Genomic DNA, 14676 nt, shown 5'->3' with positions numbered 1-14676 from the left:
TAACTATAGCTTTCGGGTACTTCCTTTCTAGGAGTCTCTTTTCCAGATCAACAGATTCTTGTTTAAACTGTTGAAAACTGGTGCAATTTCTCCTCAGCCTAGTATATTCTCCTTTAGCAATGGCATATGGAACATGCTTAGTATGGCAACTAGTGCCTTGAAGGAGTGAATTGCCTGAGATAGGCTTCCTGAAAACGGTAGATTCAATCTTACCATCAGGGTTACCACGCAATGTGATATCAAGATAGTTGATAGTGTGTGGATTGTATTCACAGGTAAATTTCAGGTTGAGATCATTGCAGTGTAAATATTCCAAAAACGAGGGAATAATTTCCTCACTTCCTGTCCAAATGAAGATAAGATCATCTATATACCTCTGGTATAGAGATATATGTGATCTATACACATTATTATCTCCAAAGATGTGGTAAAACTCCCACCATGTGGAAAAAAGGAAATAATAGGCGCTAAAGGACAGTACCCAGCTTAACTAGTGAATTCCCCTCCAAGAATACAAAGTGGCAAAAGCAATGTGAAAAAATGAAGTTAAGCGCTCAAAGCACGGGTATATCTAATAGAAGTGTATTTAAATAAAGGGACCAGTGTCCAGTATGTAATCAACGACAAAATATATTCATCAAGTATTTATATGTAATAATATATAGGAAGGAATATATATATATGTACCAGAACAGAGACAGAGGCGTAAATATAGTTCAAATGGAAAATTTCCAAGGCAATTTATTATACTAATAAAACAGAGGTGTCAAGATGTATAAAATGATACAAAATGATACAATGTAAAACAAAGGGACGTCTCCTTTAATAAATGTATAGATACATAAAATAAGCATAAAAGAACAATAAGAAAAAGTACTTGCGCTTTAGCGAAAAATGTACTGATGTCCCAAGATATTGACTTGCCAAGTGACAAGAAAGTAACTGTCCAGTTGTAGGCTTAAATTGCCTGTATATGGTGGTTGGCGTTACTGGATGAGAGAAAAGGGCGCCTTTTTGTGTAAAGGTGACGTGACGTCACGTTTTAAAATGGTAGGTGATGTTGCCGTGGCAACCCCTATTCCTAAATCTGTAAGGAAATCCTGGGGGATCTAAAGATAATCTTTGCGCTCACGAAAGATGATAGCTTTGTTGTCGTGAGGAAAGACTAGCAGGATCTTGAAATTTAGAAATGGGTATTTGCGGTCGCTAGTAGCGACTAGTTTATCCTTTGTTGAAGGACTTGGCGGTCGCAAACAGCGACTAGGAGAAACATATAGATCCTTCCAGTTGAAGATAAGGTGGTCGTTAGTAACGACTTGAGGATCTTTTAAGAAGTGTAGGTTGGTCTTTGCGGTCGCCGGTAGCGACTGGTTTATCCTTTGTTGAAGAACTTGGCGGTCGCAAGTAGCGACTAAGGAATTCTTTGGTTTAGGATGAGGTGGTCGTTAGTAACGACTCGCGGATCTTTTAGGATAAGTAAGATGGTCTTTGCGGTCGCTGGTAGCGACTGGGTTATCCTTTGTTGAGGAACTTGGCGGTCGCAGGGAGCGACTAGGAAATTCTTAGGAGACAGTCGGTTTTGTGGTCGCTAGTAGCTACTAGGAGTTTCTTTGTAGCAAGGTTGGTGCCAAACGGCACAGCAGTTGGTGGAGTTAGTTGTCAGTTGGTGCCAGCATGCACATAGAAATTCAGATGGAGAGTCCTTTTTTTCTTATATATTCGTAATTGAAATTAGTTAGGAATTGTAATTTTTTAAGATCATGGAGATTGCTGTTTGCAAGTTAAGTTCTCTTTGCAGGAAAACTCCCACCATCCTAGGAATAAATTTGCATAGGAGGGGGCAAAACTTCGCCCCCATGGCGGTACCACATCTCTGGAGATAATAAGTGTCCTCAAATTTGAAAAAATTGTGTGTTAATAGGAATGTGAGTACCTTGAGAATAAAATTCTTAAGGCAATGATCATAATCAGTGAAATTATCAAGAAAAAAAGTAACAGCTTCCACTCCCTTCTGGTGGGGGATGCTAGAATACAAAGAGACAATATCAATTGTCATCCACATACTGGACTCAGACCATTCAATATGCTCAAGTATATTTAGGATATGCTTCGTGTCTCGAACATATGACAAGAGAGACGTCACAATGGGCTGTAGTATATTATCCAGCCATTGAGAGAGATTCCCCAAGAGTGACTCAACTCCACTCACAATGGGGCGACCTTTTATATCTATGAGAGATTTATGTGTCTTGGGGAAGTGATGGAACAGTGGCGTCTTGGGATTGTCCACAAAAAGGAATTCAGCTGTGTTACTATCTATGCACCCTTGTTCCATACCTTCATCCAAGAGATGTTTCAGTTCATTTTTGTACTCATTTGTAGGGTCCCTACCTAGAATTAAGTAGTCATGTTCATTATTTAATTGTCTAAGACCTTCAGCTATGTACTGCATACGGTCCATCACTACAACCATTCCGCCTTTGTCTGATTTCCTGATAACCAAATCCTGATTGTTTCTTAAGGAAGTAACTGCTTCTTTTTCAGACAAAGATAGATTGGGCTTGTGATTGGACCGCCTAGATTTTAATTCAACCAAGTCTTTTTCTACTCTTGAGTGGAAGGTTTCAACAATGTTACCCCTACTTTGTATGGGATAGAATCGAGATTTTTTCTTAAAAGTGGGGCCTCTGCTCCTAGTGTCATGTTCAGATATGTTGTCTAGCTGTAATTGCTGTAATGAAACAATATCACAGTTCTCAGAGAAATTATATTTATTAGTAGTAGTGTCACTTTCTCTAATCATAGAAGTAGAATCATAACATATAGTGATGACATCATCTGAGAAATGTTTTCTCAGAGTTATGTTCCTAACTAGTCTGTTGATGTCAATGATAGTTTGAAATAAATCAAAATCGTTATTAGGTGCAAAATTCAGCCCCAAATTCAATATTCTATAGTGTGTATCACTGAGTGAGAAAGATGACAGATTCACCACATTTCCTACTATTTGTATTTTGTTAGTGGTCTCGGTTCCCTCAGCTGATATTTGTCCTGATTGTTCTTCATGACTGGGTTCTGTCTGACAGTGTGAGTGCCATCTCCCCCCCCCCCGCTATGCCTCCCTGTACCTGTGGAAAAACCTGTTCTAGTACAGAGTTGTCAGGTCTAGATATGAGTCTCAATATATGCAGACTGCTTCAATCTGACTGAATTAGTAGCCTTGCTAGAGTTATCTTCATATACAAGATGTGGACCTGCCGCAATAGCAGCTTGGGGTTCACCATTTTGATATGTGATTGATTGTATATCCTGGATAATGTCTGCTTGTTTATCACCATCACTGGAGTAATCTGTGTCACTACCAGAGAAGGTGACATTTTTGGATGAATTATTTTTATTCTTATTTTTGTTTTGATTGTTTTTATTATTAGCCCTTCTCCTCCTCCCAAATCTTGGTTGGTTATATCTAGAGTTCCCCCTAGATTTCTTATTCCATATATACACACAATTATTAGCATAATCGAATTTGTCTCTGATAAACTTAGTATGTTTCCTCTCCATAATCTCTGACCTGCCCTTAGCAATCAATTCTCTCAATATTTTATCAAATTTGGCAAAATCAGGATTATTGGATCGTCTGTTCAATTCTACTTGCAATTCATTTATATCATTTCTTAAAGACTCTAATTGTTTGTTTTTATAAATCAATAATAACATCATAAGTCTCAGGGAGCAATCAGACAGTACATTGTTCCACGAGTCTATAAATTCCTTGTCATTGGTATCCACATCAAACGTGGGGAATTTAAAGACCCGTAGTCCCCTTGGTATCATACTTAAACTTTTATACTTTTCGAGGGTCCAAATGTCCCACTGTAGTTTTGATTCTTTTATCAAAAGTTTTTCCAAGAGTTCAAATAAAGTACTTAATGCCAGAATGCTCTTGTCCTCTGAGAAAATCAGTTCACAGTCAGTAAGATTTGTAGTGCGTGCAGTGGCTGGCAACAATGAATAAAAAGTGTGCTGTGTTGTCTCCATAGCTGAGCAGAGAATTGTAGGCTGAAGACTTGAACAGTCTGTGTTGGGTGTTGGTACATCCAGGGTATACCCAATAACAAACAAAATCAAACAGAGAAACCCAACAACAGAACTCAGCCACACCGGGCTGAAGTAAATATAAGGACCAGTGCAGAGTCTCCGGTAATGAGTGAAATTTCTTATAGCACTTGCAAAGTTAGGTAACTCACCCCACTCAGGCCTGTCTGGTTAACCACTTGACAGCGTCGCTGCCTATTGTGCATATGTATATATAAATACAGATACAAATCCCCAAATCCAGAATTCCAAAATCCTAACTTATTCTGAAATCCAAATTTTTTAATTTATGTTTTTTTTTGTTTTTTTGTTAAATAAAATTATTAAAAAAAAATACTATTTTCCCCACCTGTAAGTCACAATCTTCTCTGCCTGTGTCTTTTGTTTGTTTTTTGTGTTCTAAAATGCAAATAAAATTCGATATTTATTTAAAACAATAAATATTACCTTTCTATTAACAGTACTGAATTATCTTGCTGATGGTAGTATGTAACAAAGGTATATTAAAAATTACATAAAAATACCTTGCCTAAATGACATAAGATATTGTTGTTTACACTTGGTTGGATAAATGTAATTTACATAATGATGGAGATAACACTGTTCTCCTTTGCACTTTACTTTAAATATTTTGACAATCTTAAAGAACATCTGAGGTTAAATATTATTAGTATTATGATAGGGGAAATATTGCCAACTTTTTAATTTTTTTATTTAATTTTTATTTTATATTTTATTTATTTTTTATTTTATTTTTCAGTATAAATATCTTGATATCTTAGCAGTTGGTTACCAGTATTCTCCTTGTTTTTAGGAATAATCAGTTTGGAGTAATTATGTTGGCTTTTTGGAAGTGTAAAATAACATGTCTTCGTAAGACTATCATTAAAAAAAGTTGTGTTACATAAAATTTTAACTTATCCTTTTTCCTCTTTTACTATTAACATATTAAAATAGTGGACACTCAAAATCTACATTTGGTTTTCTGCAACAATGGAACATTGAGACGGCGCTAAGGATATATTTGAGGATATCTAAGTCTAAATCTTGAATGCCCACACTAAATGATGCGTCCATCACGTGATTAAGATGGTTAAGCGGATCTGGTCGGAACATTGATGTTTTAGACTGCTCGATTGAGAACTGAATTCTAAAATCTTCTTGGTTGATTGAATAATAGCCACGTGACCATGATAGACCACTGTTGGTTGGTCAAATGTCGTTAAAGAAGTAAACTGTTAAGAGGACTGGTATGATATTTAGATGTTAACAATGAAGGAATCCCGGATGTACCGGGGAAATAATGCGATGTTTTGATTTTCCACAAAGCTGTCAATGTTATTAATGTGTGCAAAGTCACATATTTTTATTCATGAAATGCTTTTTAAAGTCAGATCAATCATGGATATAACTGATAGAAAATGTAGATACTGTCCATATATATGAAATTAAATATTCATAGATTATTTCTTTATATTTGTATTTACATTTAATATACGGCAATGAAATAAGACATGTTTAAAAATTTTAGATATTCGTCAATCCTTATCTTGTGGCTGTAATGTTTAGATTGGAAGCCTTTCTGTCATGAAATGTGAACAGGCAAATTTATGTATATAGATTGACATACTTAATTATAACCTATTGGTTTATTTTAACACTCCCTGACAGAATGGGATAGGCTTTATTAATAGCCCTGATGTAAACCGGACTCAGCACACCTGTGGATGGGTGTGGTTTGAAGAAGGTAGGCAGGGCTAGAGACTATAAATATGTTTGTGAACACTGCTAGTCTACTACAACTTGGTTTTGAAACTACTTTGATTTGATGCTCTTGATAAATTCTTTTTTTAGTCGAAACGCGTTGAGCTGTATTTTAATAAACCTTGAAGCTGCATCTGAAGACACCTTTGTCATGTTTTTAATAAAAAGCTGATTTTAACTGAATATCTTGTGAGTATAACCTGTTTGTGCGCCTTCTGTATTGTTTGAGACTTGCTACACTATTGTGAGCCTTTTATTTTGGAGGTGAAAGAAGCCAGGAGAACTCAGAGAGCTCAGAGGACTAGAGCAGCTTGGATCCCCTGGGGGTGACACAGAACCGCCACTTTCGATATTCTTGGTGTCTATACACAGTCTCAAAAAACAGGGGCAGGCAGTGCGCATCTGTAAGGACAATGTATCTGATACACTGTTTCTTTAAATTTCAATTTAACCTTCCTCCTTATAAACCAGCTTCCTCTTACCAGAGGTTGCTGGCTTATTGAAGAAACAGGATCTATTCCTACATTCCGTTGCTGGTCTACCTTGAAGCAGTACTGTTCTGTCTTTGAGTTCCTATCTCCCTGCAGTTCCGCTGTTCTTCGTTGAGAGAGAAGCTTGCCGTATTGCTGACGTCATCAGCTATGGCCCATACCGCTCTCAGTCTCTCCCTCTCAGCTGATTACTTCTGAGCGTTCTTTTCCAGTTACCACGCTTATTGCTGTGTCTCCGTTATCATCTAGGATTCCTTCCTTGTTGCAGTGCATACCTCCTGAGTCATCTGCCTGCTCATATTAAAGGTAACTCCGCTGCCTTATATGCTATTGACTATTACTATCCATTAATATTCAAGCAGAAGATGGCTATAACAAGTCACAGAGGTTACCTGTTCACCACTACTTGGGTCACCTCTGTGTCACAAAACCACATATTTATTTATAACATAGGATTCACTGATAATGTTGTGTATGAAATTGTACAAGCTACTAAACTGCAGACTTATTTAATACATAGTGATAAACTTAACATATATTGTATAAAACTCTTAGGATTAAGTTACTACCTCAGTATTCCCCCAGTACCTTACAGCACCTGAAGGGAAGTGCTGACTTTTGCTTCATACTTTATATCCATATCGATAACATAAAAATACCTTGCCTAAATGACATAAGATACACTTGGTTCCATCTCCTCTACAAACTGTCCCATTTTACAGATGCAAATATTTCAAAAACAAAACTATTTCAAAATCCAAACCTTTTCGAGTCCCAAGCATTTTGGATAAAAGGTTTTCTACCTGTATATATTTATATTTGGTTAACCAAAGCATAGACTGTCAATTAATTTGTTTAAAAGGCCTTTTTAATTATAATTATTTGAGTAGAATTTAGTGCTAAATCACCTTAAAGGGACATGAAACCAAAAATGTATCTTGCATGATTTAGGTAGAACATACAATTTTAAACAACTTTCCAGTTTACTTCTATTATCAAAATGTGCTCCATTCTCTTGGTATAATTTGTTGAAGGAGCAGCAATGCACTACTGGTTTCTAACTGGATACATTTGGTGAGCCAATGACAATCGGTATATATATGCAGCCACCTAGGTTATTTGCTGCTTCTGAGCTTTCCTAGATGAACCTTTCAGCAATAGATAACAAGAAAAGGAAGCAAATTAAATAACAGAAGTAAATTGGAAAGTTGTTTAAAAAAGTATGCTCTGTCTGAATCATGAATGTCTAATTATGACTTTACTGTCCCTTTAAGGTAAGACAAGATGGAAGGGCTTCACCAACTTTTTTCTACTGCCCTTTTATAAACACCAATTCATGTTCAAATACCATTTACAAAGTTGTGATTGGTTAATAAGTTTGTCTCTTCTAGAGACAGGAAACTTAGGGAAACGGAAACTATTTTATTTATTCCAAAATGTTTCTCATATATGAAGCTGTAGTTTCAAACAGCCTTTAATTTCTGTCTTAAGTCTCTTTATAGAGCCAAAATGGCCAAAGCTAAGGATAAAAATTGATAAAGAGGTCTTCAAAACTGTGCAAGGATTAGTCTTGATGTGTAACATAGCATTACCTATGAATCCAACAAGGTTGAGTGACAATGATCTACTTCGCAAAGTCTGGTAACTTAAAGGGACATTAAACACTTTGAGATGGTAATATAAAATGATAAATTGTATATATATATATATATATATATATATATATATATATATATATATATATATATATATAAACTCTGCAATATACTTTCATTATTATTTTTTTTTTTTTTTCCTGTAATTTAATTCTGATATTGTGCAGAACACTGTTATATTCCACACAGCCATTGGCTGCACACTCTAGTGACCTATTTATAACTGTTCCTAATTGGCCACAGCAGAGGAGGTAACCTAAGTTACAAAATGGCAGCTCCCATTGTTTTATAAACACTAAAACTTTACACTAATTTTGTCAATATTTAAACAGATAATGAAACTTTAAAAACTACATATACAGTACATGTTATTCTCAGACTAATCTTTTCTTTGAATGCACTATTTTATCTATTATTTATTGAGGCCTAGATTTAGAGTTTGTCGTTAGCTGTCAAAACCAGCGTTAGAGGCTCCTAATGCTGGTTTTGGGCTACCGCTGGTATTTAGAGTCAGTCAGGAAAGGGTCTAACGCTCACTTTCCAGCCGCAAATTTTCCATACCGCAGATCCCCTTACATCATTTGCGTATCCTATCTTTTCAATGGGATCTTTCTAATGCCGGTATTTAGAGTCGTGGCTGAAGTGAGCGTTAGAAATCTAACGACAAAACTCCAGCCGCAGAAAAAAAACAGGAGTTAAGAGCTTTATGGGCTAACGCCGGTTCATAAAGCTCTTAACTACTGTGCTCTAAAGTACACTAACACCCATAAACTACCTATGTACCCCTAAACCGAGGTCCCCCCACATCGCCGCCACTCTATTAAAAATTTTTAACCCCTAATCTGCCGACCGCACACCGCCGCCACCTACGTTATCCCTATGTACCCCTAATCTGCTGCCCCTAATACCGCCGACACCTACATAATATTTATTAACCCCTAATCTGCCGCCCCCAACGTTGCCTCCACCTACCTACACTTATTAACCCCTAATCTGCCGACCGGACCACACCGCTACTATAATAAATGTATTAACCCCTAAAGCTAAGTCTAACACTAACACCCCCCTAACTTAAATATAATTTAAATCTAACGAAATAAATTAACTCTTATTAAATAAATTATTCCTATTTAAAGCTAAATACTTACCTGTAAAATAAACCCTAATATAGCTACAATATAAATTATAATTATATTGTAGCTATTTTAGGATTAATATTTATTTTACAGGCAACTTTGTATTTATTTTAACCAGGTACAATAGCTATTAAATAGTTAATAACTATTTAATAGTTACCTAGTTAAAATAATTACAAAATTACATGTAAAATAAATACTAACCTAAGTTACAATTAAACCTAACACTACACTATCAATAAATTAAATAAAATACCTACAATTATCTACAATTAAACCTAACACTACACTATCAATAAATTAATTAAATACAATACCTACAAATAAATACAATGAAATAAACTAACTAAAGTACAAAAAATAAAAAAGAACTAAGTTACAAAAAATAAAAAAATATTTACAAAGATTAGAAAAATATTACAACAATTTTAAACTTATCACACCTAGGTCCTACTCTAAGCCCCCTAATAAAATAACAAAGCCCCCCAAAATAAAAAAATGTCCTACCCTATTCTAAAATTAAAATAGAAAAGCTCTTTTACCTTACCAACCCTGAAAAGGGCCCTTTGCGGGGCATGCCCCAAAGAATTCAGCTCTTTTGCCTGTAAAAAAAAAACATACAATACCCCCCCCAACATTACAACCCACCACCCACATACCCCTAATCTAACCCAAACCCCCCCTTAAATAAACCTAACACTAAGCCCCTGAAGATCTCCCTACCTTGTCTTCACCACGCTGGGTTCACCGATCGATCCAGAAGAGCCTCCGATGTCTTGATCCAAGCCCAAGCGGGGGGCTGAAGATGTCCATGATCCGACTGAAGTCTTCATCCAAGCGGGAGCTGAAGAGGTCCATGATCGGGCTAAAGTCTTCTATCAAGCGGCATCTTCAATCTTCTTTCTTCCGGATCCATGGTCATCCCGCCGACACGGAACATCCATCTTCACCGACGACTTCCCAACGAATGACGGTTCCTTTAAGGGACGTCATCCAAGATGGCGTCCCTCGAATTCCGATTGGCTGATAGGATTCTATCAGCCAATCGGAATTAAGGTAGAACAATTCTGATTGGCTGATGGAATCAGCCAATCAGATTCAAGTTCAATCCGATTGGCTGATCCGATCATAATATTTATTAACCCCTAATCTGCCGCCCCCCATGGATCCGGAAGAAAGAAGATGCCGCTTGATAGAAGACTTCAGCCCGATCATGGACCTCTTCAGCTCCCGCTTGAATGAAGACTTCAGTCGGATCATGGACCTCTTCAGCCCCCCGCTTGGGCTTGGATCAAGACATTGGAGGCTCTTCTGGATCGATCGGTGAACCCGGCGTGGTGAAGACAAGGTAGGGAGATCTTCAGGGGCTTAGTGTTAGGTTTATTTAAGGGGGGTTTGTGTTAGATTAGGGGTATGTGGGTGGTGGGTTGTAATGTTGGGGGGGGGTATTGTATGTTTTTTTTTTTACAGGCAAAAGAGCTGAATTCTTTGGGGCATGCCCCGCAAAGGGCCCTTTTCAGGGCTGGTAAGGTAAAAGAGCTTTTCTATTTTCATTTTAGAATAGGGTAGGGCATTTTTTTATTTTTGGGGTCTTTGTTATTTTATTAGGGGGCTTAGAGTAGGTGTAATTAGTTTAAAATTGTTGTAATATTTTTCTAATGTTTGTAAATATTTTTTTATTTTTTGTAACTTAGTTCTTTTTTATTTTTTGTACTTTAGTTTATTTCATTGTATTTATTTGTAGGTATTGTATTTAATTAATTTATTGATAGTGTAGTGTTAGGTTTAATTGTAGATAATTGTAGGTATTTCATTTAATTAATTTATTGATAGTGTAGAGTTAGGTTTAATTGTAACTTAGGTTAGGATTTATTTTACAGGTAATTTTGTAATTATTTTAACTAGGTAACTATTAAATAGTTATTAACTATTTAATAGCTATTGTACCTGGTTAAAATAATTACAAAGTTGCCTGTAAAATAAATATTAATCCTAAAATAGCTACAATATAATTATAATTTAAATTGTAGCTATATTAGGGTTTATTTTACAGGTAAGAATTTAGCTTTAAATAGGAATAATTTATTTAATAAGAGTTAATTTATTTTGTTAGATTTAAATTATATTTAAGTTAGGGGGGTGTTAGTGTTAGGGTTAGACTTAGCTTTAGGGGTTAATACATTTATTATAGTAGCGGTGTGGTCCGGTCGGCAGATTAGGGGTTAATAATTGTAGGTAGGTGGAGGCGACGTTGGGGGCGGCAGATTAGGGGTTAATAAATATAATATAGGGGTCGGCGGTGTTAGGGGCAGCAGATTAGGGGTACATAGGTATAATGTATGTTGCGGCGGTGTACGGAGCGGCAGATTAGGGGTTAAAAAAAATATGCAGGTGTCAGCGATAGCGGGGGCGGCAGATTAGGGGTTAATAAGTGTAAGGTTTGGGGTGTTTAGACTCGGGGTACATGTTAGAGTGTTAGGTGCAGACTTAGGAAGTGTTTCCCCATAGGAAACAATGGGGCTGCGTTAGGAGCTTAACGCTGCTTTTTTGCAGGTGTTAGGTTTTTTTTCAGCTCAAACTGCCCCATTGTTTCCTATGGGGATATCGTGCACAAGCACGTTTTTTAAGCTGGCCGCGTCCGTAAGCACCGCTGGTATCGAGAGTTGCAGTGGCGGTAAATTATGCTTTATGCTCCCTTTTTGGAGCCTAACGCACTGAAAACCCAGCCATTCTGTGAACTCTAAATATTAGCGGTATTTAAAAGGTGCGGCCAAAAAAAAAGCCAGCGTTAGCTACGCGGGTCGTTACCGACAAAACTCTAAATCTAGCCGTTAGTGTTTTAATGTCCATTTAATTTTCTACAACATAATATGTTGATGTTTACTCTGTTGGTATTTATCCACGTATTCCAACTCAGCAATTTATATAATTATGGAAAGTAGGATTTGCCTTAAAGAGAAATGAAAGTAAAATCTGAACTCACAGTAATGCATTATGTTCCCTACTTATCACATTGATTAGCAAACCTTACAATGTATCTTATGCATCCATTCTCACCTAGAAATTGTGTTGTAGAAATCAGCCTTCTTCTCCTTTTCTCTGACTACAGCTTGCTGGAGGCTTTGGAATGTTCCTGAAGTTTCCAACTCATATAAGATATCTGCAATGACATCAGCAGCAAATTGCCTGTTGGAATAGAGAAATTAGGTAATTTGGCAGCATTACTCAATAGCTACTGAACATATCTGTCTGGTTAAATGACTGTACTTTACATTACTATTCTCCTCAGTTTACCCTGTGGATAATAAGTGTTCAAAATTGAAAGTTTTGATTTGGAAATCAAATAAAACTGTGGCCACCTCTTGTAATTGTGGTAACCACCCGTGCAGTTGCCTCACCTGTCTGCTTGGACCTTTATTAAATTGTCTGAGGTTAGAGGGCTCTGTTTCACAGCATGTGTAAAGTGATGGTTGCTTATTTTTAGTTTTCCGCTGGTGTCCTCAACCTGCTTAGTCAAATTCTGCAGCTTGTTAGAAAGCAGAGGGGATGTTAATCGAACCTGTGCACGTGTTCCCATCAGCTCCTCTAACTTCCCCTCCAGCTGTCTCTGGGTCTTCAGAATTTTGCCAATCTCATTTCCTACAATCTGCAACCATACAAGAATAGGAGAATAACTAGCCAATAACATTTCACCCTACATTCAGTTAATCCTGGTCCCATTATTTAACTGTCCATGATGTTGTGTAGATTATAGGTTGTGCAATCTGTAATGTTTTCAGGTAAACAAATCCAGTTTGCTAAAATGATAACCCCAATGGCTGGCAAAATATTTATTATAATATGTGTGTTAGATTGGTGTAGAACATGAGTATACATTCTAGGGAGATAATTGTATTAAACTTTCCTTGTTAATCGTTACTTTTCTATAGTTAGGGAGTCCGACACTATGGACTGTAGTTCATCTTCAAAGAACTGCAGAAAATAAATCCCCCTCTCAAGCAACCCTAGCTGTGAACAAAACAAGAATGTCCTATTTTGGCTGAAATGACCAAGTACACACACTTGTCTTTATATTTTAAACATACTTTAAATATTTCTGGGATTTCATATAAATGTTATCATAGTTGGTCATGGTGCTTATTTCAGAGAACAAAGTATATGTAGTTTATGTTTTTAAATATTTAAAGGCATTACATGTTTAAGCACAAACTGGACTATAGACTATTCCAATGCATTGGATAACTACTAATAACACTTTAATGAATAAAGTAATAATGTATCATAACTATTAGTAATTCACATAGTGTAACTAACCTCACTGCGACCCTGGTAAGATACAGGCATGATATATCCCAAAATGGAGAGCTGATCAAGACTGTCCTCCAGCACTGTGCATATCCGCAGAATATCCATCATTTGTAATGACTCCATTTCCAAGAGGGGAGCAGTCTGTACTTGCACAAAAAGACATTCTCTGTTTTGTTTTTGTTTTTTTTATTTATGTATTTTTTACCAGTATTGACTCATGCATGTGTTGGGCTGTATCAACAGTGATCACTTAGAGCAAATCACTCTGGCTCAGCACAACTTGTATGCAAATAAACAAATACTTATTTTTAAGATTATTTTTGCATTGTTTTATAACTACAATTTTATAATCAGTTAAAACAACATCAGATAAAAAAAAATCAAACCATATTAATTATTCCTAATGCATAAGGTAAAACTTGCATGAACTCAGAGCTGTAAAAAAAAGAGGTAATACATATATAATATATAATTGTTACTCATTGCATAATATTTATGTAAATAACCTTATTAGTATATTAGGATCTGTGAATGTTTTTACTATCAAAACTAATTTTTGGAAACACTGGAATTTATAATGCACCTTTGTATTTGTTAGAAACATTTTACTTTTTTGTAAATGCTTAGATACAATTTAAAAAATAAAGTGTTTTTTTTTTTTTTACCGAACAAGACATACAGTATCTCACAAAGTAAGTACACCCCTCACATTTTTGTAAATATTTTATTATATCTTTTCATGTGACAACACTGAAGAAATGACACTTTGCTACAATGTAAAGTAGTGAGTGTACAACCTGTATAACTTTTGCTGTCCCCTCAAAATAACTCAACACAAGCCATTCATGTCTAAACCATTGGCAACAAAAGTGAGTACACCCCTAAGTGGAGATGTCCAAATTGGGCCCAATTAGCCATTTTCCATCCCCAGTGTCATGTGACTCGTTAGTGTTACAAGGTACCAGTTATGAATGGAGAGCAGGTGTGTTAAATTTGGTGTTATCGCTCTCTCTCATACTGGTCCCTGGAAGTTCATCATGGACCCTCATGGCAAAGAACTCTCTTATGATCTGAAAAAAAGAATTGTTGCTCTAAATAAAGATGGCCTAGGCTATAAGAAGATTGCCAAGACCCTGAAACTGAGTTGCAGCACAGTGGGCAAGACCAAACAGCGGTTTCACAGGACAGGTTCCACTCAGAACAGGCCTCGCCATGGTCGACCAAAGA

General features: G+C 36.3%; 1 protein-coding gene across 1 annotated transcript in view; it reads right to left on the bottom strand.

Moving 5' to 3' along the window:
- Positions 1 to 13572, bottom strand: part of IQCG (IQ motif containing G) — a 132391-nt gene extending 118819 nt beyond the window's left edge. The window contains exons 1-3 of the mRNA XM_053710314.1: positions 13456 to 13572; positions 12540 to 12787; positions 12199 to 12327 (exon numbers count right to left, since the gene is read on the bottom strand). Coding sequence (XP_053566289.1) covers positions 12199 to 12327; positions 12540 to 12787; positions 13456 to 13572 — 494 coding nt within the window. The remainder of the gene's footprint in view (positions 1 to 12198; positions 12328 to 12539; positions 12788 to 13455) is intronic.
- Between the last annotated feature and the right edge of the window lie 1104 nt (positions 13573 to 14676).

Source organism: Bombina bombina, chromosome 4 (genome assembly GCF_027579735.1).
Source record: "Bombina bombina isolate aBomBom1 chromosome 4, aBomBom1.pri, whole genome shotgun sequence".
Classification (NCBI taxonomy): domain Eukaryota; kingdom Metazoa; phylum Chordata; class Amphibia; order Anura; family Bombinatoridae; genus Bombina; species Bombina bombina.
Note: the sequence above shows the minus strand (reverse complement) of the source record. Positions and strands in the feature narration are given on the sequence as shown.